General features: G+C 38.4%; 1 protein-coding gene across 46 annotated transcripts in view; it reads left to right on the top strand.

The window, feature by feature from the left end:
• Positions 1–26,769, top strand: part of STAU2 (staufen double-stranded RNA binding protein 2) — a 303,762-nt gene that overhangs the window by 169,106 nt on the left and 107,887 nt on the right. For 29 of the 46 annotated variants that reach the window (XM_086336515.1, XM_086336526.1, XM_086336500.1 and 26 more), the window contains one exon: positions 14,330–14,443. The exons of the other annotated variants lie outside the window; for them this stretch is intronic. In XM_086336515.1, the coding sequence (XP_086192641.1) occupies positions 14,330–14,443 (114 nt within the window). The remainder of the gene's footprint in view (positions 1–14,329; positions 14,444–26,769) is intronic. 46 annotated transcript variants of the gene reach the window in all.

Genomic DNA, 26,769 nt, shown 5'->3' on the forward strand with positions numbered 1-26,769 from the left:
TTTGAAGTTTTATTTAGTATTTTTTTTTAAATTTTCTTTTAGAACTTGAATGTTATTGACTTATTACTTTTTAGGAAAAAAAAACTTTATATCAGCAGTTCTGTGAACCTCAAGCTTTGTCCAGCCCAGTTAGTATGCTTCTTTAACTTCTATGCATTTCATGAAAATTCATTTGAAATACAGGTATACCTTAGTGTCTAGGGTTCCTTGGTGTGTACTTGATACTCTCTCATTATAATGCCAAAATGTTTCAAAATCATTCAGCTTTTTAAAGAAAATTATTATTGAGGAGACATTTTTGAAATGCTCATCAATTTTTGAGCTGAAGTAGATTTTGTTTCGTTGTGTTATAATTTACATTATTCTGAGTTTTTGCATCATAAATATGTTTTCCCATACTAATTATATTAGAAATCTCTCTGTATAATTAACTGTAAGCAGTTTCATTGTTTAATTGAGTCATTAGAAAAATTAGACTGGAAATTAAAATGAATTATTTTAGTAAATTATCCTTTCTAGATGGGTTTAATTTTAATCTTTTAGTCTGTACCCTTCCTTGTGATTATCGTCCAGTGAGCAGTATTGTTTTTAAAACCTCCAGAGTGAAATATAAAAAACTAGATTTGTCTTTTTCATATAAAGAGTGTAAAGAAAGTACTTAGTATCTTAGTTAAACCATATTTAATTAATTTTATAAAAATCAGGGAATGTTTTACTGGACGGGGTGCCTTTTCATTATTGTGAGTTTTAGATGTTGGTGTGATTTTTAGCAAGATGAGAATGTCAGTAAAAGGCTCAGAAGTATCTATTTAATTAAAAACTTTCTTTTCAAGTACAATTCAAACATAATACCTTTCAATTAATATGTCTTCTTTTTTGAAGTTTAGTATGATTACAGCAGGTTTCTTTATGATTATGGGCTTCTCTTAAAGGCATGAATGACATAACATATTTCAACAGTTTGGTCTTAGTACAGTTTACACTGAGATGGGACATGGGGAGTGGGGCTTACCCAACTCGAGAATCAGTGTTTGTTCTTTCTCTTTTTTCTTATTTTCCCTATACCTCACTTTTTGTAATCCATGTATTTATAATCAGAGTTTTTTTGATTTATAATCAGGCTGTTTGCGGCTAGTTTTTTTGGAGTAAGGGGTCCATTTTTCAAAAACCAGTATAAGTAAAATTTTGTAGACTTCTAATAGGAAAATATGGAGAAATAAATCATGCATGGGCATATACTCCTCCACTTAGAAATGTTTTCCCCCATTTCTAATTTGTCCTCGAAACATAACTTACCGTGTCACTTCTGAGCCCAAATTTTCATCTACACTGTTAAACAATGTATATAAAGTGATGAGAAATTACCGAGTACAATGAGCAAAATACATTTATGGGTTTGGCATGGGGTCAAGAGATTTTGCTGATTTATGGTCACTTCCTACAAAGCCCTCTTGGATTTAGCCTCAACTTTCCAAAGACCTTGGAGAAATTGGAAGAATTCTCCTGAAGTCTTTGGTCTTCCTGTGGTGACGCTAAAACTCAGGTTTGTTCTTCAAGTGGGCAGCCTGTTATCTGCAAACTGACCTGTTGTCTGGTTTCTTCAGAGTTTGATATACTTGGCCAAAACCTCAAGGGCATACAAACTGTCAATACGTTTCACATAACTATAGTTTATAAAAAGCATTAGAATTACATATCAGCTCACTTGGCTGAAATTTCCAAATATTTAGAGAAAAATATTACATTTGAAGAAAGAAATCCTGATGCCTATAAAAACATAGTGTGATGAATAACAGTTAAGAATCGATCAATTCTTAAATAAAATAGTCCATTTGTTGTTTAGTCGCCAAGTCGTGTCTGACTCTCTGTACCCCATGGACTGTAGCCCGCCAGGCTCCTCTGTCCGTGGGATTTCCCAGGCTAGAATACTGGAGTGGGTTGCCATTTTCTTCTCCAGGGGATCTTCCCGATCCAGGAACTGAACCTGCATCTCATGCCTTGGCAGGCGGCTTCTTTACCACAGAGCCTCCAGGGAAGCAAAATAGTCCAGTACTACCATAAACTATTCAGGACTAACTCCACCCTGAATCACTGCACAGTGTAATCAGGGCAGACATGCTCTTGAGCCTTGATACACCAGCATATACACAATAAGACACACTTCAAAGAAAGAGTAATACTTAGAAGAGCTGTCCTAACACAGTGACTTTGATGTGGATCTGAAATGAGCCACTGATGTGCAGAAAAAAATAGTTGTCATTATGTGTCATCCCCAACTAGAAATATCTGTAGCCTTTTTTGTTTGTATTGCAAGAGATTTCAAGAATTCTATTTGAAATTATTTGAAAAGCAATAAGCAGTTATTTCTTCAATCAAGTTGAAGAAAAGGAAATTATTTTTCATCTAAAGGTGAATTTCATTTCTTTTTGCTAGAAATGGTTGGCAATGATGTGATTTTTTACTTAGTAACAGAAGATTAATTGTAGTACCCATCATGTACTACATCATGTCAGGCTGATGTATATATATATATACATATACATATGTGTATATATATATATATATATACACCTATTTTTTTCTAAGTCATGTTGAAATGGTCTATTTTCCTCTCTTCAGCATTCAGCTACAGCTGAAGTTTTTTTTTTTTTTTCCATGAATGACAGCATCTAAAATTTCAAATGTACTGTTCTTTTCTCATCCAGGACAACTGTTGAGAAAAAGAGAGCAGTATGTGGAATGCTGCCTGTAAAGATATCTGCACACTGAAAAAAAATACTCTGACATGCCAGGGGTATTAGAAGATACATGAGTAAACAAGGAAATGAAACTGACATTTATTGACTGCCTTGTTATGTATCAGATAGCGAAAGAGGAATTACACACATTATTTTATGACACAGCAGAAATGCCAGTACATTTTTGCTTCTTGCTTACAAATCTTTATTTTAAATCCAACTATTGTGTAGTGTTTGAAGCCTGATTCCTGAAGGTAGGATTAGTGTTCATGGTAATCTGTGGTCTTTGGTTTAGTCATAGATTGCATTAATAAATTTATTTATGCCTTCCACCCTGGTGGCTCAGATGGTAAAGAATCTGCCTGCAGTGCAGGTGACCCAGGTTTGATCCCTGGAGAAGGGAAGATCCCCTGGAGAATTCATGGACAGAGGAGCCTGGCAGGCTATAGTCCATGGGGTTGCAAAGAGTCAGACATGACTGAGCTACTAACACTTTCACTTCTTTTTTCTTTCATGCACTCCACTGTGTACACAACTGAGTTTGAGTCATTTAAGAGTTAATTCTCTTTTGAGCTGGAAGGAACTTTAGATTTTATTCAGAGAGATAACTTTATGATGTAAATACACATTTGCGGAACTGCATAAATAAAACATCCTATTAGTAATGCAGGTTACTCATGTTCACATAGAGAATTATTAGTTCCTTCTAATCCCTGGGAGATTTCAGGTTCAGGGAAGTTCTGTCTTCACATAGTCTCATCAAAAAGCAGATTTAACTGTTAGAAGTAAGAGATGTTTGAAAAGCTTCTAAAATGTTTTTATCTGTAGTAGTATTTTTTAAAGTACAATAAAAGTTCAGAATCAAGTCCTGTAGTACTGTGGTCCCCAACCTTTTTTGGCATCGGGAACCGGTTTCCTGGAAGACAGCTTTGCCATGGATTGAGTAAGGGCTGGTTTCTGGGTGATTCAAGTACATTGCTTTTATTGTGCACTTTATTTCTCTTATCATTACATCAGCTCCACCTCAGGTCATCAGGCATTAGATCCCAGAGGTTGGGGACCCCTGCAGAGAACATTTGAAGAAACAAGGACTACAATTGGAGAAGAATACACAGTCCACAACTTCAAAAATTCTAGAAATAGTAGATAGTACATTAAGAATAGTTTTCATTAATTTCAGTATGTATGTGAAGAATAGATGGATATGAAGTTAATTCATTTATAAAATATTATTGAATGGTAGAATTGATTTAGTTAATAAATAAATTGAATATTTATTTATTTAATCACTCTGGGCAGATACTTAATAAGTACCTACACATGCCAGGTAGCATACTAAGCAGTGGGCACAGGAAGTGTTATGGTCAAATTGGGGTCAGACAGGAAAATAAAATCAATACACAGAAGATTGGCCATTATTACAATTGTGTCCAGTTTCCAGGGATCAGTTTTTGAACATAGTGTGACAATTCAATTAAAAAATTACATATTTGTAGTAAATATGTAACCTGCTACAATATACTGCAGGCAATAATGAAATGCCTTCCTCATGTAATAAGTGTCATTATAGGTGTAATATGGTAAGTGATCGGGGGAGGTGTGGTCAGCCATGTAAGAAAAATGGGTGGGAATGAACAGCTCTGACTGATTGAATTAGGAAGAGTTCATAGCAGAGGGACTTTTGAATAAATTTTAAGAAGTACATAGAATCTTAAGGTGAATTCTAAGAAGGAAAGGAATTGTAGGCAGAAGGAGGTAAGTACTTGAGACATAAAAGGGCATGTGCTTTAGAAATGCTTAGAATTCAAAGCGGAAGTGTCAGCAAGGAAGCTGAAAAGACGTGTGTTGCTGAGAATTTGAAGTTAGCTGTTAGAGACCACCAACTTCTTTTTTAAAGGATGGTGACATTGGTTTTTTATTTTAGAAAGATAATTTTGTAGGCATGTGGAGGAGGAACTAGACAAAAAAATGATTGGTAGCAGAAAGACCAATTAGAGTGACTTTGCTTGAATTCAGTGGAAAAATAGCAAAGATTGAATTAAGCAAAGCTAATGGTTGTTGGGGCTTCCAAGGTGGTGCGGTGGTAAATAATCTGCCTGCCAATGCAGGAGATGCAGGAGACTCGAGTTTGATCCCTGGGTTGTGAATATCCCCTGTAGAATGAAATGGCTACCCACTCCAGTATTTTTGCCTGGAAAATTCCATGGACAGAGGAGCCTGACGGGCTACAGTCAGTGGGGTCGCGAAGAGTCAGAACAACTGAGCTATGAGCACACAGTGGTTGTAGAGGAGTGGGGCGGAGGTGCACGTGTCCATGGTACAGATAAGAGGATTAAATGGTCTCTTGTGCTGACTTCTGTGAGGGCACTTTCACTGGTCTGATCAGGAGGGAAGCTAGATTCAATGCACTGAAAAGTGCTGCTGCTAAGTTGCTTCAGTCGTGTCCGACTCTGTGCGACCCCATAGACAGCAGCTCGCCAGGCTCCCCCGCCCCTGGGATTCTCCAGGCAAGAACACTGGAGTGGGTTGCCATTTCCTTCTCCAATGCATGAAAGTGAAAAGTGAAAGTGAAGTCGCTCAGTCGTGTCCAACTCTTAGCGACCCCATGGACTGCAGCCCACCAGGCTCCTCTGTCCATGGGATTTTCCATGCAGGAGTACTGGAGTGGGGTGCCATTGCCTTCTCCGGCACTGAAGAGTAGTTAGAGGCTATCTCAGGATATGTTGAAAGTGAAGTCTCTCAGTCGTGTCTGACTCTTTGTGACCCCGTGGACTGCAGCCCACCAGGCTCCTCTGTCCATTGGATTCTCCAGGCAAGAATACTGGGGTGGGTTGCCATTTCCTTCTCCAGGGGATCTTCCCGACCCAGGAATTGAACCCAGGTCTCCCACATTGAGGGCAGACGCAGGCAGATGATATGTTGACCATTCCAAGAATTTGAGAATAAAGTAAAGTAGGAAGATAGTATGAATGTTGTAGGAAAGGTTCTATTTTTTAGTATGAATGTGATGTATAGACTTAGAGGAGGTTAATAAGTTCCATTTTAAACATGACGAACAAGTTGCCTTTGGGACTTTCAAAGTCAGCTGTCTAGTAGGCATTCTTCAGTGGTTCTGGTGAACAGCAAGAGGGTGTAGGACACAGATATTCAAGAGTCTTCAGTGTGCAGATGTAACTGATTCCATAAAAGTAGGTAAGACTGACCAAGAAAAGTGGGCAAAGACCTCGGAGATATTCCCAGTGAATACTAACAGTTGAAGGGATTGGTTCATTCATTTAGTCAGCTGAAGTCTATTGAGCGCCTGCTGTGAACCGGGTGTACTTTTTGGCACTAAGGATATAACGTAAATGACAGTCAAGTGTTCTGTCCTCGTGGAGCCAACATCACGATGGGATTGATGGGAGTGGGATGTGGAATATGGCCAGGGCGAAGGGAACAGGACAAGTGGAAGTGTACACAGTCACATTTGGACACAAGATAAATTCAAATGATTAGTCTCCTAAGGTAATAATTAATTGGAAATTAATTGGGAGATTAATTATGATTATTTATGAGAGGTAGTGAGCAATAACTTAGTGTTGCCAGCTGTTGTATCAGTGTATCAAATAACTACACCTTTTAATTGTTTAATCGATTGCATTGAGGTATAATTTATACATGATAAATTACACCCATTTTAGTTATATAAATTGATGAGTTTTGAAAAATGTATGCTATTGTGTAACTACAACCAGGGTCAAGATGGGAATATTTCTATTACTGTGAAAAAATTCCCTGTTGCCTCTTTGTAGCCTGTTTTTCTCACCTCTCTGTGGCTTGGTAACAACCAGGCTATCCTTGGTTAGTATTAGATTGCTATTGCTATTGCTAAGTCACTTCAGTCGTGTCCGACTCTGTGTGACCCCATAGACGGCAGCCCACCAGGCTCCCCCATCCCTGGGATTCTCCAGGCAAGAACACTGGAGTGGGTTGCCATTTCCTTCTCCAATGCATGAAAGTGAAAAGTGAAGGTGAAGTCGCTCAGTCATGTCCGACCCTTAGCGACCCCATGGACTGCAGCCTTCCAGGCTCCTCTGTCCATGGGATTTTCCAGGCAAGAGTACTGGAGTGGGGTGCCATTGCCTTCTCCGAGTATTAGATTAGTATTGCCTAAAATTTCATAAAAATGGAATCAGACAGCATGAACAGACAGTTTTGTTTCCTGCTTCTTTCACTCACTCAATGTTTTTGAGATTGTTCACGTTGTGCATATCAGCGGTTTGCTCCTTCGTATTGCTCAGAAGTAGTTCATTGCATGGACGTGTAGCACAAACTATCATTTTGTCTGTCAGTGGACATTTGCGTTGTTTTCAGCTTGAGGCTACTATGAATAAAGCTGTTTGCGGCTATTCATGTACAAGATTTTGTGCAGAGTTTCCAGTTCTCTTGAAAAAAGTACCTCAGAGTGCAATTCCTGGGTCACGTGGTAAGTATCCTTACAAGCTTACAAGGAACTGTCCGATGCTCTTTCAGTGTGCTGTACCATATGACATGGGCTTCTCCAGTGGCTCAGGGGCAAAGAATCCGCCTGCCAGTGCAGGAGACGTGGTCAGTCCCTGGGTCAGGAAGATCTCCCCGAGAAGGAAGTGGCAACCCACCCTGTATTCTTGCCTGGGAAATTCTGTGGACTGAGGAGCCTGACGAGCTACAGTCCATGGGGTCGCAAGAGTCGGACACAACTTAGCAACTAAACAACAAAAGCAGTGGGTTTTATACATTGATATGGTTCTTATTCTATGAAGGATACAGTGCTGTCTCATTGATAGTTTAGTTTGTATTTTCCTGATGACCCGTAATATGCACTTCTTTTCTTGTGCTTGTTGGCCAATTTTCTATCTTTGTGAAATGTCCACATTTGTTTCTCAGTTTCTGGTATTGATTTTTTTTAATTATTGTGTCATCAGAGCTTTTTTTATATATTCTAGATACAGATCCTTTCTGTTGCAGATATTATCTCCCTGCTTGTGACTTGTCTTTTCAGTATCTTAATGGCATCTTTTAAAAAGTGGGGAAGTTTTCAATTTTGATGAAGTTCAATTTTTTGTTTTTTTTCCATAAATTATACCTTTTTTTGTCCTATCTAAGGAATTTTTGACTACCCCAAGGTTGCAAAGATTTTTCTCTGATTTTTTTCCAAATACTTTATGGTTTATGCTTTTGTGTTTAATTCTGATATTCATTTAATTTTGTGTGTGTGGTATGGGTGAGAGTGGAAGTCTGTTTTTCCCACAGGGTAACCAGTTGTTTCTGTACTGTATATGCAATGTGTTGTTTTACTCTAGCTGCTCTTAAGATATCTGTTCATTTTTGGTTTCACCAGTTTGGCTGTGCTATGTCTAGGGTTGTTTTTAATCCTGCTTGGGATTCATTTAGCTATTTAGATTACCATAATGTTTCTCATTAGTTTTGAAAGATTTAGGGCTAGTTTCTGTTTGTTTGTTTTTTTCCAAAAAATTTTTTTGCCCTTTTCTTTGTCTTCTCCTTTTGGGACTCCAGTTATGTATGAGTTGAGCCTCTTGATATTGTCCTGGAGGTCTTTGAGACTATTTACAGTTTTTCACCATCTTTGGATTGTGTAACTTTGGTTGGTTTATTTTCAGATTTACTGGTTCTTTGCTCTGTCCTCTCCAATTTGCTGTTGAGCGCATATAATAAATTTTTCACTTCAGTTATTCTATCTTTTTGGAAATGGGGCTTGATCTCTGGGTTGGGAAGATCCCCTGGAGGAGCGCACAGCAACACACTCCCGTAGTCTTGTCTAGAGAATCCCATGGATAGAGAAGGAGCCTGGCAGGCTACAGTCCCTAGGGCCGCAGAGTTGGACACGACTGAGCGACTAAGCACAGCACATTGTATCTGTTTGATCTAACATTTCTATTTGATAATTTTTTAATTGGTGATGCTATCTACCATCTCATCCTCTGCCACCCCTTCTCCTTTTGCCTTAAAACTTTCCCAGCATCAGGGTATACAGAGTGCCTATATAACTTATTTTCCTTTGACCGTGGAGAAAGTTTTCCTTGTTAAAAAGTTATTTCTTTGCAAAGCCTGTAGATTTTCATGTAGCTTGTTTTACATATGTAAATGGGTGTGTGTGAGCACATCAAAGCCTTAGTACAATCTACAGAAGAGAGGAACTTCTTTTCTGGTAGATGTGTAGTAGACTGTTAAAAATTATGTGGTGTTTTGTTTTGATGGAAGTGAAAGTGAAGTCGCTCAGTCATGTCGGACTCTTTGCGACCCCATGGACTGTAGCCTACCAGGCTCCTCAGTCCATGGGATTTTCCAGGCAAGAATACTGGATTGGGTTGCCATTTCCTTCTCCAGGGGATCTTCCCCACCCAGGGATTGAAACCGGGTCACCCGAATTGTAGGCAGATGCTTTATTGTCTGAGCCACCAGGGATGTAAAACTAAAATAATTCTGTGTGTGTATGTATAATTTATATATTAATTGGCTGCCTCTTTAGACCTTCACTGGCATAGTCAACGAAGCAGAAAAGCAGTGAACAAAGATTTAGGATTTGTGTCATGTACAAACTCACCACTTAAAGTAAGAATGCAATTATCTTCCTTAACAATACTGAGAACACATCTGTTGTTGCATTTGTTAGACAGTTTTTTTGTGTGTGACTTTATACTAGAAATAAATCTGTACATCACTGCTGGATTTTGTATACCAAATAAAGCCATGTAATTTTCAAATCTTTTCCTAAGCATAGAGTTTCCAAAAGAGAGAAAAGATAATTACAAGTTGAGGCTCAGTCTGTATAATGTGATTTCATTCATTCACTTATCCCTTTAGAGGCATTAATGTGTCAAGCATATTGTATGCAGAGTAAAATAGATTACTCATCCAGCTAAAACACTGGTACATGACTGAGCATGTTAAATATATGTTTACATTTTAGTTATAAAGGACTTGACTTTAGTTATGAAAAGTATTGAGGAAATAATTATACATAATGTCATATCTTAATTTTAAACATTATTATGGGATGTGTTATTCTAATAATATCTATTATTTATTTTAATGGTAACTGTGAGCTAGGCATCATTCTAAGTACTTTTCCTGAGGGAACTTCTTTTATTTATCACTTATAAATTTGTTTGTTCTAAATAGATAACAGTGTGGATTTGTATTACTGCCTGGGAAAGTGAAAGTGTTTGTTGCTCAGTCATGTCCAACTCTTTGTGGCCTCATGGACTGTAGCCCGCCAGGTTCCTGTCTTCATGAGATTTCCCAGGCAAGAATACTGGAGTCGGTTGCCATTTCCTTCTCTAAGGGATCTTCCCGACCTTGGGATCAAACCTGTGTCTCCTGCAGTGGCAGGAGGATTCTTTACTATTGGGCCACCTGAGAAGCTTCCCCCCGCCCCCCCAAAAAAACGATGTAGTTAAGAAATGTTTATTACCAATTTACTCTACATATTTATCAAGGAGTATTGTTTTATGCTTTGCCAAGAATATGCTGATTTTCATGTTAATAAAGATTTAGATCTTTTGTACAGCTAGTGTGCAGACTGCAAGAATCAAGCATGTTTGGAGTATTCTAAGATCTAGTACTAAATTGCCACCCTTCAGCTTTTTGCTGTCTTCACCTCTCCCTGGAGGCAATAGCTACAATGTGATCTCTGCCTGCTGCTGTGGAGTAAACTCATGAATGGGAGGTGTGCTCATCAAACATGTTTTCTTGACACAATGATGATGTTAATTATCAGACATCAATGTACAGACCTTTATCTTATCAATCTACTGAGTAGCTTTCTTTAAATATGGACCTTTTTTACACTCTTCATTTTTGTCCCACAGCAGGTGACCTGTAAAAATATGTAACAGACAAGCGGTTAACCATTTCCCTGATGAGATTAGTAAAATAATAGTCCCACATTAGGGAATTTCTCAACCTCTGCAAGTAACAATTTGATTCAACTTTTTTTAGAGATAGGGGGTATAGAATTAAAATTTTTCATTTGAATGGTCCCTCATGTTTTCAGAAGGGCATGAAAAATTCACATATCTAGCTTTTTATGTAAGTTATTTTATAGCTTATAGTATTTTCCCTTATTTCATTTTTTTTAAGGAATGAGGATATTATTCAAATCAAAGCAAGATTTGCCATTTAAACATATCACAAATTGAGGTTTGAATTCTTATTTCTTAAGTTATCTGAATATGAGTCTCAGACACAAATCACTTCTTTCAAGAAGAAGAAATCTCTAGACTGGCAGAAATTGTTAACAGAATGCACAATTATAGCATCTCATCTGGCTTTATGCGATTACAAATCAAACTAGGAAACTTATTTTAACATAAAAATTATTATAGATTTGCAGATTTCAAAGGAAGCTGCATTATTTAATTTGCACATATTGGAATTTCTGACCCATTATTTTTAGTGGAATATTTTTTGTAAGCCCAAGAGAAAGAAACAAAATGTCAATTTTCTGTGGTCAATGGTGTTATAAATCCAGAACTACTGCTACAATAGTGTAAGAGTCAAGATGAGTTGTGTACATTTTAGAATACAAAAGACAGCAAAATGATATCATAAATCGTAAATCTTAAACATAGGAGATGACTTCTGTAGTTTTCTAAAATTATCTTTACTCATTTCTCTCTGATCAAAATCAAGATCTATGACACTGGAATATTATTATTGTACATTGGAAATTTTAGGACCACATTTGTAGAAACAACTGTTTTGTTGTAGCAGAAATATTTCACCCATCAATCCTGAAGATTTTGTACATTGTAGAATGCAGTGGGATATTATTACCCTAATTATTTTAGAGTTCTAAGATTCCTGGTTTCGCTAATGCTTTGAATCATTGGAAGCATTTTTAGAGTTAGAAAGGTGAATTTTAAAATGTCATTCATACATTATTCTCCTTTAGAAATTCACAGTTTTATGAACTCTAATGTTTCTATGTCCAGGAAGAGAATAACTGAAGAGCCATATCCAACCTGTTTTATTAGTGATTGATTATGTAAAATATGATTCTTTCTTAAGGCCTTTTGTCTGTATATTGTAACTTTTTATTTAATTTGAAACCGTGTCCTCAAGCAGTAGTTTCCTATATATATTTTTGTACATATTTTTATCTGTTTGGAGGGAGCAGTCTCAGTGCAGTGAGGGTATAAACCTGGAATGATTTTATTTCTCCAGCCACCACTTTTCCCCATGATCGGTAATATCTCTCATTCGTGTTTCTTTTTATATTTGGCAAATCCCGTGGTTTTCTGGTCACCTTTAGTTTTAAAAAATTTAGTGCAGTTCACTGTAAAACTACACGTTCATGTTCCCCCCCACTGCCCCCGCTCCCCCACTGCCAGCCGTCCGTTTTGGCTCAAGACGCATAGAGGAGGAAGAGTATGCGGTGATTTCTTCTTGTCTTCCTCATACTCCAGCACCTTTGAATATTTGTGGTTGGTGGACTGGGGACTTAATCTGCTTCTGAGACATGTTCTTCCACATTCTACCTCTGTTTCAGGCCTAGTCACTCCTCTGATGGAAGCCCTGCAGAATGAGGAGGCTAACACTTAGCCCAGTTTCATCCATTACTGGTTTCCATGTAGATGATGTTTACTTTTTTTTTTCCCTTGGTTGAAGTATAGTTGCTGTGCAATATTATGTAAGTTGCAGGTGTGCGATATGGTGATTCACAGTTTCTACAAGTTATACTCCATCTACAGTTATTGTAAAATACTACATGTTTTTCCCAGTTCCCTCTGTCCCTGAAGGGCAGCTATGTTTCCTTTGGACTTTACCATGGTCCATGCCCCTAACCTTGTTCTTGGTAGATGTCACTTTGCTTGGCCTGAGTATCCCTTTGGCTTCTGCTGAGACTCTTTTTCATTTAGTCTGACATGTATTGTTCTACCAATATTCAGTGTCTGTAGGATGTCTTAATATTTTACAGGATATTGCAGGCTCATGGTGAGTTAGAAGAAAAGTTAAATCTTTCAGTCCTAGTATCCAAGCCACTGATGGAAATGAAGTTTGAAATTTATTTTTTGGCTGGAAATGTCTTGTGCTCTTTTTGTCCTTCCTAATTTTCATTTATCTAGAAGAAAAAAATAAAGCTGCAGTAAGTTTGCTGACATATGAGCGTGTTCACTATCAGTTTGGGTTTTTGGGAGAGTGACTTGTCTTTCATATAGACTTTCAATTGATGTCAAAAGGTGATTATATTTCATTTTAAAAAGCATGTTTTATGATAGCACTATATCAGACATAATATTTTAACTATACCATAAATGGTTGTGAGCTGTAGCTATTATAGTGTCACCATTGATTGACTTTTGCATAAACCTGTTATGTGGTAAGTTTCATTTCCACCCCCCCTCTCATATTTCACTGCTGCATAGTAAACAACAGGCCCACATTCTTGAACTCGTACACTGAGTGAACTTTTAATTTGCTCAGGAGGTACAGTGAATTCGAACTGTCATCAAATCCTTTTCCCCAAAGTTAATTTGGAAAAAATATTTTTATAACAAAATCTTTAAAGTGCTTTGGAAACAAAGCTTTGTATGTTGGCTTGATTTGAACCCTAAACTACTTTTAATAGATCCCAGGAAGTTTCCCTGCCTTAAGGGACACTAATGGCGAATCTTAACCTTACTGGTTTAAAAATGATGTTAAACCGTTAGATGAGGATTTGTATCATCATTTTCTGTCAGATCCATATTATAACTGTGTGTGTTATATATATATGTATGTTTGTTTATCACAAAAGCAACACGATTTTTACTTTATTAGCTTAGAATTAAACACTGCTTGATAGAACTTTTTTGAAGGATGGAAATTTTTCCATTGGGCAGATGGACTCACATTCCCCTACTCCCACCCCTCATACCTTACCTCTGATAGAGTGTCTTACACATGGTTTTAATAATGGTTGGTTGTATTCAACTAAAAGAAAAATATTATAGTAACTTTATTTTGGTCTGTACATTATAAGTCATTTCAGTTTAATTCATTTTGATTTTAATGTCAAAATTCCAGACAGACATGGTATACTGAGATACATACATACATATATATATGTATATGTGTGTGTATATGGATAACATTGGTTTTATAGGGACTATAATGTAGAAATAGAAGAATGTCAGACCAATCAAGTGGCAGTCACACACACATAGAGTCAAAGATGAGGAAAATTCAGGTTGACAAAATTTTATTGGATTCAAATGAACTTGACTTATGTTGACCTTAGAGCCCTTTATGCATTATGAAAAGTTGGACAAAAAAGATGAGTGTAGCATTTAGTTGTGAATTTTTTTTTCTGGCTGTACTAATGTAGAGCACTCTGCAAAGCATTTCCTAATACTCTTTTAAAGGATATTAATATAAAATATTAATTAAAATTAATAGAGTCTCCATAGATCTTCGAGTCCCAATAAGGTTTTAAATATTTGAATTGTGTTCTGCTGCATAAGTTACGTGAAATTTCTTCTTGAAAGCTAGAACCTTTGCAAAGGACCAGTTGCATCTGGCTCCCTCTTACTGGTGGCGTTCAGCAGCTTGCGTGTGTTCTGTTATAGGTGCACTACTGTGATAGACAGAGTGGCAAAGAGTATGTGACCTGTCTGACATTAGCCCCTGTGCAGACGACCTTCCATGCTATTGGAAGCTCCATTGAAGCCAGCCATGACCAGGTATAACGTGCCACTACCATTTTGCTGTGCTATGGCCCAGCTAAGACATCCCAGACCATCAACGTGGAAGCTATGTGCACACATACAGCTTTGCTCACCCTAATATATCAGCCACTAGTGCCACTTACTAGGCTTTTGAGAAATCAGAATTCTGTGTGTGTGTGTATGTGTGTTGGTAACCTGGTATCTTAGGACATGTCGATTATTTTAGACTTCTGGTTTGTGATTCATTATTAAATATAGAATTCTCTTATAAGGAAGAAGTAATGGCCCTATGTTATTTTTATTTTTAATAATTACATATGGAAAGAAGGGTCAGCAACACAATATAGATAACACTGGAATCTCACTACGATAAACCCACTAAGATACATATGACTTAGTTCTATTGAAGAGAGTTTCATGTTACAGAATATAAAATAACTGAGTAAACTTTTACAACCATCCATTTATTCTCATAACTTGGAATATTATTAAAATGATGTTCCAATGTTGTTTTTACTGTTAAAAGTTTTAGTTCTGAAATAAAGCTAAAAATCTGAAAAGTGTATTTTCTGAAAAGACAAATGCCTTTGATTGTTTAGACAGCAGCTTGAGAATGCATCCTGTTTATAATACATATTTTCAATTAAAATAATCAGGAGATTAGACTAAACTAATGATCTAGGTCATAGAATTTCTAGTTTGGAATCAAAATAAATAGACATATAGAGCTTACTGTATGACTAACCAGCTTTGCCTTTTAAATTAACCATTTTCATGCATAACATTCATAACACACTTTCATATCCTTTTCTCAGTAAATTTGAGGATTTCTAATAGTCTTGCCTTACTCTTCTTTTCTAAGTAGTATCGTTGCATGAAAAGAATAAAAGAGCATAATAGTGTTATCTTCTCAAATACATGGTTTATTGTCCAGCCCAAACAAGACCTAAGAAAAACATTCCTAAGGGCATACCTTTGTAGTTCGTGATGTCCCTGACATTATGGATTTCCGGTCATCATTTGCTTGGTGACAAGGCATTGTGGTGTTTCGGAAGGAGCAATAATCAAATTATAACTAATCTGAGTGTTAGTTACTAACCACAGCATACATAAGCTGCTACAGCCACCTGGGTGAATACTGTCATCTCTTTGGGACTCTGTTTCCAAGGATGCTAAGTGAGGGAGTTGAGTTAGTTGACTTGCAAGATTCATTCTAGTAATCTTTGTGCTCTTGGTTGAATGTGCCCAGCCAGTTATTAACAGATAATAGCATGCCAGTCTGGGAAGCAGCTTAGAGGTCTCGCTAGTGCTTCTCAGGGTTCAGCACTGATGTTAGCTCCAGCTGCAGAAGAGACTATAGCAGGGCTTGGAGGCACAGGGTTCGACCTAGATAATGGAATGTTTTGTGTTTCCCTGTATAAAACTGTAGCTGAGCTATATGTCGGGTGCCACAGAGGCATGGTATGAATGGTAGACATGGTTCCTGCTCTTATGGAACACACACTCCAATACTTTCACCCCTCTGAATAATTTGCAAGAAGTCTATCTGCTGCTTATCCAACTCTATATATTCACTCACGCCAAAAAACAAAGGGCAACAGCAGCATGAGATATCCATCCTGCAAAGGTCTCTCCTTAGGCAAAGCAAATAAATAAAAGCATTCTCAGAAACCCACACACTTGAGAAGAGCAGCTCACTGTTGGTAGAGGTAGCTTGTTGCTATAAAAGAGTATTGGACTGGGAATGGAGACCGGAATCAAACCCAACATTGCTGTGAACTAGCTGTGGGACCTTGTCTCTTCACCTCTGGAATTTGGCTTCCTCAAGAGTCAAATAATGAGGCTGGTTCAGGCTTGTACCAAGTCCATATATGTGGATATATATACCAAGTGGCAGGGCTACAGTTAGCCCATAAGGCATTTTTACAAATTAGAAAAAAAAAAAAAGACACCTCTGACTCAAAGCATGCAATAGAAAATTGTCATAATAGACAAACCCACAGTAACTACAGTGCAAATGCCCTCCCAGTCGTGATGTGTCGTGCACAGCCTGCACGACTGTACGCGGTGGTCTTAGTCTACATTTATCTGGAATGTTAGTTACTCAGTGGTAAGTAAATAAAGAGATTTTTATACTACAGGAAATACAACTATATTACAGGGGACAAATTTACATGAAATTTTAAGATGAAAAAAAAAAAGACTTCTAGGAAATACATCAAATGGATGGGCAGATAGACAGATGCATAAATGGAGCCATGACTAGAATGACCATCCTGTTTATCAAGCACTCTGCTTTGGTGGCCTCAGAGGTGCAAAGTGGGGATGGGGGTGTGATCAGTGCCCCTGCCTTGTGCTTGGGTAATTGGGTTTCTAGAGGAGAGCAGACACAGAGGAAACCTCTGCTCCATGTCTTTTCTACATTGTGTTGCCATTTCCTCATACCGAGGGTCTGTCTGAGCAAAAGTTACTCCCCTCACCATACCAAAAGCCTAGGCTCCCAACTCATCAGGTAAAAACATGGTCACTGAATGCTTTTTAACCTATTTTGTTCTGTTTTTTTTTTGGTAAATATTAGAAAACAGGAAAGTAAAGCAAGAAAAATTACTATTATTTAATAAGTGTCTTCTATTCTTAATTCATCTGAACCACTGCAGTTGAACAAGAGAATAAGTATTTGGGAAAAAAAAGAGCATATGTAAAATGTAGCGGCAGTCCTTCCTAGGAAACTCAGATTGTTCTTATGTATGTAGAAGATGATGGTGAGAAATGGAAGACATCTCTAGCCTTAACCTTTACAGCTGTCTTCCTCCTCCTCCTTTTTTGGGTGTTGGAGCTCCAAGTATTTGTTTTAGATCGACATTGCCGGCATCATCAAGCATCTTAGTATAGACTTCGCTCCCTGTGATACCTCATTTTCTAAAATTCAGCTCTGTTGTAGTATAGTTGGTTTACAATGTTGTGTTAGTTTCCACTGTGCAGCAAAGTGAATCGGTTATGCAGATACATATATCTGCTCTTTCTTAGATTCTGTTCCCACGTAGATTACTACAGAATACTGAGTGGAGTGTACAGCTTGTCTTCTTAATAAAAATAAACGTAACTCTAGAAACCCAGTAAAGTGGAAACTGAATGTGTGGTATACCAGTGCGTTCCCCTCTCTGTACCAAGAGTAACAGGATGGGGAACAGTAAGTGAAATTCTCTATCAAGGTCAACATAGATACGCAAAATAGTCGGGAAAGAGATTCAGTATCTATATGCTGGTGATATCCAATTGTACAGAGCTCTTAATTCTCCCTTTCCCCCATCCCAAACCTGCTCTTCCCTCTTTTTATCTTTTATCTCCTTTCTTTTCTATCCATCCTGGTAAATGACCATCTGCCTTGTTGCTCATGCCACGCCCTTTGAAGCATCCTTGCCTCCTCTCCCCCCTTCACGTGCTGCATCCAGTGCTAACTTGTCTTCCTCTAAATTACATCTCCAATCGGAACGCTTTTCACCACCTCCAGCATTACCGTTCTGGTTTAAGTCAAGAGCATTTTTAACCCAGACCACTACAATAGTCTCTAAACTGGCTGATCAAAATTATTTTTAAGGTACTCAGATCATATTGCTCAGCTGCTCAGAAACTTCCACTGGCTTCTCATCACACCTGTTGTAAACCCAAACTTTTGTTACGGCCTCCCAAGTTCCTATGTGATGTGGCCCCACTAGCTCTCCAGTTTCAAATCCTGCCACTCTCCTTTTCACTCTGTCCCAGTCTCACTGGCCTTGTGGCCAGTTGCATCATAATAGATGAAAGAAACTACACTCAAAAGGCTGAGTTCTGTAGATGTGATATATGTGCTGTTCTGGAAAAGGCAAAACTAAAGAGGTAGAAAATACATCGATTGTTGCAGAGGATGGCAAGGGATTGACCGTGGTGGGGAGGGATTGACCATATATCATCATGGAGTTTTGGGGGGTGATTGAGATGTACCATATCTTGATTGTCGTGATAGAAGCATGACTGTGTACATTTGTCAAATTCACAGGACTGTACACTCAAAGACGTAAATTTTACTCTATGCAGATTACACCTCAATAAACCTAACTTTAAAAAACCTCAGACTCATTATTTTATCAGTTACTCATGTGGTATTGATCCCAGGGAAACGTGGAAGGATGTCATCCCCTTTCCTATGTTCTCTGAGTGTTGGGTCCACCTTGGGAACGTGCTGTGTTTAACTAATAGCCTGGGTTAGAGCTCCTCTGAATACCAGTGGTTGATTAAGGCCTCCTAGAATAATTATTAGTCTCCAAAAACTGGTCTGAGCCTGCCCTTGTCTGACTTTAGGGAAAGGGTCTGTAGGCCATTGTTTCCCACTTGGGAACTCTGAATTCACATCCAGGCAGTGGACAGCCTCATTCAGGGCGGTATCTGCCTGGAGGTCCCCACCTGTTTGGGTGAGAATGTTCTACATGTGTTTGCCTTATTCGCCATAAGAAATGTGATATTATACATTCACATTAGTTTAGAATGTTTAATTGTCCAGAATATAAATATAGTTTAAATTTATAGGTGTTGAGTTTTGTTTTAGAAACATTTGTTAACAACTATGTAGGAATCCTGCACTAGATATGGGAGCATCCAAAGATAACTGCCTTAACAGTCCTTATAGTAAGACAGTCCTCTCTGAACCAGTCATCTTGCAAAATTTAAAATTTATAGATCATATGGTGATTTCAAGGACCATCATCCTTATTCATAAGCCAAATTTAAAAAAAACCCACTTATTTGTTAAGGTTGAGCTAGTGAGGATTTTGGTCAGTATTTTTCAGAATATCTTATTTGGAAATTAAATTTATATTGTAGAGTATATATTAGTAAAAGCAAAAATAATACTGCAGAAAGGTTTTTAGAATATCCTATCTTGGTATAACTCAGAAGATGCTATCCGTCCTCTCTCCTGGCCTGATACCCTTCTGCATCTTTATATATCATTCCAAGATGTTACTGAGTACCTCTCCCTCTCTGTCTGTCTGAATTACATCAGTCACCTTCTATTGCAGCCTCAAAATCATAAACTTCCTTACTTGTTTGTATATTTTCTATCCATTTTCATTCAGACTCATTATTAATCTCATGAATTTCACAAATACTGGGTAAGCAAGATTAGTCAAAATACTGTAGCTAAATTTCTGGTTAACAGTGTTACCACTGCCTACCTTAATTTTTTCAGATTAACTCTGAAACTCACCTGCTTTGTATAATTGAAAGAATGAGTTAATAAATCAACCACCTAATGAAGCACTAACTACCCAATGAAGTGTAACCTGTCTGCTTATATTTGCTGTAAACTGACCTGTAGTCATTATCACTAAATGAGATTATCTTACAGAGCAAATGACAATGCATATTTAACACATTACTTAGAATCTTAGAAATCAATTTTACGAGAGAAAAGGAACACAAGCCAAATTTAGTTTCTTTTTTAAAAAAATTGAGGTGTATTTTCAAGTGTACAACATAGTGATTCACAATTTTTAAAGGTTATACTCCATTTATTGTTTTTATAAAACATTAGCTTTATTCTCTGTTTTATACTATATATCCTTTTAACTTATTTATTTTATGTATAGTAGTTAGTACCTCCTAATCTCTTACTCCCAGCTTGTCTCTCCTCCCTTCCTGCTCCCCATGGGTTATTACTAGTTTGAACAATAACCAGATTTATATATAATGTGTTTACTGTGTACTAGATACTGTGCTAGACCCGACTTACATTATTTAATTCTTCTGATAACTTGATGAGGTAGAAACTGTACCATTTGCTTACTTGTTTCACTTGCTATATTGCCTTTAAGGGTTTATGTCCAGGTTAGTAAAATTAAGTGTAGTTGTTCTCAATACATGCGCTTTGACTAGAATTCAAGGCAGACTTCTCAACGAAAGGGCAACCAAGTGTTAAACTGAGAATTTACAAATCTTAGGAGTATTTTCTTCTACTTTTGATTAAATCCTGTTCATAGTTCTTTTTTGGACTAATTACAGATCTCTTTGAGTAATTGGGGCTTCCCTGATAGCTCAGTTGGTAAAGAATCCGTGGTTGGGAAGATGCCCTAGAGAAGGGAAAGGCTACCCACTCCAGTATTCTGGCCTGGAGAGTTTCATGACTATATAGTGCATGGGGTCCCAAAGAGTTGGACACGACTGAGCAGGTTTCACACTCACACACTCACTTGAGTAATTGTGTCATAATGTCTTACAGTTGTATAGTAATGTAAAATTAAAAGAGAAAAATACTTGACACATACTAAGTATATGCTATCCCAACGATCAATACTATCACACTGTAGATTGTAGATTATGTAAAGAATTTCACAGTGCTTGAGTCCTAAATGATAATACATATATTTCCTTGCCCTTTAGTCTAATGGAGTGTATTAGCTCAGATGCTTTTGGCCACAACTAACAGAAAAACTGACTCATTTTGGCTTAAAAAATAAAAAATCTTGTTATCTCGCATAACAGGAAGTTCAGAGGAAGGGTGAACTCCAAGGTTGTTTGATAAAGCTGCTCAGTGATGTCAACAGGGGTTTGGGTTTTACTTCATTTATAAACTCTGCCATCCTCTGCTTTATCCCCTGTGTCATGGAAAGATGGCCACAATGGTTCTCTGTGTCATTGGTCATATAGCCACATCTTAGGGAAAAAAAAAAAAAAAAATGAGTTCTGGTCTCCATCTGTCTCCTTTCTGGGGCAAAGATACCTGTAGCTGGAACTCCTCCTGCCATCTTTCCTTCCCAGCTCAGGCCTGGATTGTGTCCGTGACATGCCCACATCTAAGCTAGTCACTGGCAAGAGAAAAAGAGATCCCTGCTAGTGTAAATGCTTGGGGTGAAAGGGTTATTGAGGAATCAACCACAAGGACTATTACATGAGGGATAAAATCTCACATAAATAATTTACAATTTTCTAGTGAAAGTGAAGTCGCTCAGTTGTGTCCGACTCTTTGCGACCCCATGGACTGTAGCCTACCAGGCTCCTCCCTCCATGGGAATTTCCAGGCAAGAGTACTGGAGTGGGTTGCCATTTCCGTCTCCAAGGGATCTTCCCAACCCAGGGATCGAACCCAGGTCTCCTGCATTCCAGGCAGATGCTTTAACCTCTGAGCCACCAGGGAGTCCTACAATTTTTTTTTCTAGTAGACCCACTTAAAAACTAAAAAGAAACTAATAAGTTTAATCTTCATAATATTTTTTTATTTAACCCAATATATCTAAATTATGACTTCAACCTGTAATCAACTTTTTAAATTATTGAGATATTTCATATTTTTTTATACATCCCATTTTGGACTAGTCTCTTTGAAGTGCTCAGTGTGTTAGAAAGGATGAACTCCAAGGGCGTTATGACTCCGTCCTTGTTTGTGTCTCCAGTCTCACCCTTGACCGCTCTCCATGTGCCTAACTTGTACTCACACTTTATGCCTTGGAATGTTTGTTCCCACATCTCTTGCTCTCTTGTATCTGTCTGTCTTTGCCCTGTTTCCTCTGCTGGGGCTATTTGCTCCTTGCTTATAAGAGAGATTTTGTTATGTCCATCAGATCCAGCAACATGTCACTCCAGTCAATAAGCCTTCTCCAAACCTACTTCTTTTGAAAATTTTTCATTGGAGGATAATCACTTCCCTGTTTTATACAGCAGCTTCCCACTCGCTATCTGTTGCATATTTGGTAATGTATATGTTCGGAGAAGGCAATGGCACCCCACTCCAGTACTCTTGCCTGGAAAATCCCATGGATGGAGGAGCCTGGTAGGCTGCAGTCCATGTGGTCGCTAAGAGTCGGACACGACTGAGCGACTTTACTTTCACTTTTCACTTTCATGCATTGGAGCAGGAAATGGCAGCCCACGCCAGTGTTCTTGCCTTGAGAATCCCAGGGACAGGGGAGCCTGGTGGGCTGCCATCTATGGGGTCGCACAGGGTCGGACACAACTGAAGTGACTTAGCAACAGCAGTAGCGGCAGTGTATATATTTCAGTGCTACTCTCTCAATTTGTCCCACCCTCTCCTTCTGCCACTTCCCTGGTGGCTCAGATGGTAAAGCATCTGCCTGCAATTCGGGAGACCTGGGTTCGATCCCTGTGTTGGGAAGATCTCCTGGAGAAGGAAATGGCAACCCACTCCAGTATTCTTGCCTGGAGAATCCCACGGACGGAGGAGCATGGTAGGCTACAGTCCATGGGGTCTCAAAGAGTCAGACACGACTGAGCGACTTCACTTTCACTTTCACTCCTTCTGTTACTGTGTACAAAAGTCTGTTCTCTGTGTCTACAGATAGGTTCATCAGTACCATTTTTCTAGATTCTGTTATATATGTGTTAATACAATTTTTTTTCTCTTTCTGATTTACTTCATTCTGTATAGCATACTTTAAGTTCATCCACCTCACTAGAACTGCCTCACATTCATTCCTTTTTATGGCCGAGTGATATTCCATTGTATATATGTGCCACAACTTCTTTACCCATTTATCCATTGATGGACATCTAGGTTGCTTCCATGTCCTGGCTATTGGAAATAGTGCTGCAATGAACATTGGGGGTACATTGTCTTTTTCAGTTATGATTTTCTCAGGGTATATGCCCAGTAGTGGGATTACTCAGTCATGTGATAGTTTTATTCCTAGTTTTTAAAGAACTCTCCATACTTTTCTCCATAATGGTTGTATCCATTTATACTCCCACCAACAGTGCAAGAGGGCTCCCTTTTCTCCACATCCTCTCCAGCATTTATTGTTTATAGATTTTTTGATGATGGCCATTCTGGCTGGTGTGAGGTGATATATCACTGTGGTTCTGATTTGCATTTCTCTAATAATGAGCAATATTGAACATTTTCTTCCTGTGTTTGTTGGCCATCTGTATAGCTTCTTTGGAGAAACAAAACCTACTTTTTACATCATCCCACCGTTACATTGATGAAATGATTTTCCCATTACTTTTTTCCTTATCAGTCTACGCCTCTGAGCACTGAGGTCCAGGGTGGTGTCTTCTTTGCGTGAGTGTTCTCTGTGACTTTGCTCTGGTGTGATAAAACTGACAGAGTTAGTCGCTCAGTCGTGTCTGACTCTTTGTGGCCCCATGGACTGTAGCCCACCAGACTCCTCTGTCCATGGAATGCTCCAGGCAAGAATACTGGGGTGGGTAGTCATTCCCTTCTCCAGGGGATGTTCCCAACCCAGGGTTCGAACCTGAGTCTCCCACATTGGCAGGCAAATTCTTTACTGTCTGAGCCACCAGGCTCCTCTGTCCATGGGCTTCTCCAGGCAAGAATACTGGAGTGGGCAGCCATTTTCTCCTCCAGGGGATCTTCCTCAGCCAGAGATCAAACCCAAATCTCCTGTGGCTGCTGCATTGCAGGCAGATTCTTTACCACTGAGCCACCGGGAAGCCCAGTTAGGAGGCACTCAATACATATTTATAGCATGGAAATGAATTTCTGAGAAAATTTAGAATGACTTGGATTTGGTAGGATTCATTTGATAGAACTGAGGAGAGAAATAGAATGTTTGGCCCGGGTTGTTTCCTCTGGTGGTGGCTTTATAGGTACGTATTCTATGAAAGCATCTTGAGGCCCTCCAAATGTGACCTCAGAGTATCTAAATAATCTGAATACATATAACTGTCTTTGGGAATCCATCATAGATCTCCATTAATTTCTTTACTGATCTATTTGTAACTTTGAATTTCTCTAACCTGAGTACATCCTTCTCAGCGTCTAGATTCCTTTTTTCAAGTTCCAACACTGCTTTCTGGTTCTAGCATTTCACAATGTAATCTACACATCAGTAGGGCTTCTCAGGTGGCTCAGTGGTAAAGAATCCGCCTGCCAGTGCAGGAGACACAGGTCGATCCCTGGGTCAGAAAGATCCGCTGGGGAAGGAAATGGCAACCCACTCCAGTGTTCTTGCCTGGAGAATCCTATAGACAGAGGAGTTGGGCGGGCTACAGTCCATGGGGTCACAAAGAGTTGGACATGACTGAGTACAGGCGCCATTTAAGTCAATATTCACTGAATAGTGTCATGGAGGAGTGCATCCCTCTGAATATAAAGAAGCACGGGCTTCAGAGGTTTGAGCCACAACAAATAGGGCTTTGTATTACTATAAAGGGCACTTAAAGACTGACACTGTGTAATAGCAGGCCTCACTGCATTGTCCTAGGCATAGCTGCAATAGAGCTGTGGCATTCTTTGTATTACATGGACTCAGTATAAGTTTTGAACTTCACTTTTTCACTTGCTCCACTGTCAAACCACAGTGCTGAGGACCATAGGGTTTTGAAAGAGAAGGTATAAACACTGCCATTGGCAGCTTCTAGGAGGTTCTGGAGCTGCCAAAATTCAACAGGAAACTTGATTTTTGTTTATTTTTTATGAAATAGGATGCTGAGAGAGATACTAAAAAGACACATCAGTCTTAATGTTTGTTTTGGGAAAGTGCTTTCATATTTGTTGTTTTTGTATTTTAAGATATTTCTTTTATCTGAAACTTATCCCATAATTATAGGAATAAAATTTGTTCTGCTGGCTTTCCATTTGCAGTATAAAATTCCCGTATGTTTTTCCTTTACGTTTTGTATGTCAGTAATTAGTCCGGTAGTTCGAATAGCATTTTTGTGGTTTTCCTTTTCTTTTTAAATTTTATTTCTTTTTAATTGGAGGGTAATTGTGTTATAGTGTTGTGTTGGTTTCTGCTTACATCAGTGTAAATCAGCTATAGGTACACATATATCCTGTCTGTCTTGAGCCTTTCTCCTGCCTACCCAGTCCCACCCCTCTGGGTTGTCACAGAACACCAAACTGAGCTCCGTGTGTGATTCAGCAGCTTCCCATAGCCCTCTGTTTATACGTGGCAGTGTATATATGTCAGTGCTACTCTGTCAGTTCATCCCACCCTCCCCTTGCCTTGCTGTGTCCACAAGTTCCTTCTGGTTTTGTTTTTTAGCTACTTGTTTTTTAATTGAGATATAATTGAAATATAACATCGTATTAATTTTAGGTGGATATATGTATATATTGTGAAAAGATTGCCACAAGTTTAGTAAACATCCATCACCACACATGGTTACATATTCAGTCATATCTTCAAAAAATACTTCAGGAGGGAAGGTCACCAGGTAAAGCTTCTTATCACTGGGTAGTTATTACTTAATGGACTGGAACGGGAATCAGGAAACTACAGCCATGGGCCAAATCCAGCCTACCAGCTGAACTGAGAATGACTTTTAGACTTTGAAATTTGGGGGGGGAAATCAAAAGAAGATTAATATTTAATGAGATAGGGGCTTCCCTGGTGACTCAGATGGAAAGAATCCGCCTGCAATGCAGAAGACACAGGTTCAATCCTTGGGTTTGAAAGATGCCCTGGAGAAAGAAATGGTTACCAACTCCAGTATTCTTGCCTGGAGAATTCCATGGACAGAGGAGCTTGGCGGGCTACCGTCCATGGGGTCACAAAGAGACACGACTGAGCGACTAACACATTTGTACACACATTTCATGAGATAAGAAAACTACATAGAATTCTAATGTTAATAAGTTTTATTGGAATACAGTCATGCCCATGTGTTCAATATTGTCTGTGACCACTTTCACTACAACAGAAACGAGTAATTACAACAGAGACCTTTAGCCTACAACACCTGAAATACTTACTGTCCTCTCCTTTATAGAAAGTTTGTTGATCCATTCCCGGAACTAGAAGAAAGAAACATCAGGCATGCACTTTTTGAATTTTGTGTCAAATGTTACTCTAAACATGGTCATTCAGAGTTCATTTTCTTTCAGAAAGGTGTCGTTTTACTGAAAATGTAGCCTGTATTATAATACAGTTAGATTTGGTTGTGAATTTTGGATTTATTTACATTAGAAAGCAGTTTAATTCACTAAGGGAAAAATAATTATCTTTATTCATCAGTATTCACTGAAGCATTGAAAGAAAGTTTACTAATAGCAAAAGGTTACTTTGTGTCATTTTTGAAATCCCATTAGAAATGCTTCTTAACTGAGTTTTGTGTGTAGGTTTTAAGTAATAGAGAATATTCTGTTGTTTCCATAATGATCTTTCGTCTCTTCATTTCAAATATATAACCAGTTTCCAGAACCAACAATCAGTTACAGGGGAAGGTAATGGGAAGATTGAATATTATACATTTTATAGTATGTGAAAGTGAAAGTCGCTCAGTCATGTCTGACTCTTTGCAACCCCATGGTCTGTGTAGTCCATGGAATTCTCCCGGCCAGAATTCTAGAGTGGGTAGCCTTTCCCTTCTCCAGGGGATCTTCCCAA

The sequence above is a fragment of the Bos grunniens genome, chromosome 14 (genome assembly GCF_055505025.1).
Source record: "Bos grunniens cultivar Pamir isolate PY7600 chromosome 14, Bosgru_T2T1.0, whole genome shotgun sequence".
In the NCBI taxonomy this organism is placed as follows: domain Eukaryota; kingdom Metazoa; phylum Chordata; class Mammalia; order Artiodactyla; family Bovidae; genus Bos; species Bos grunniens.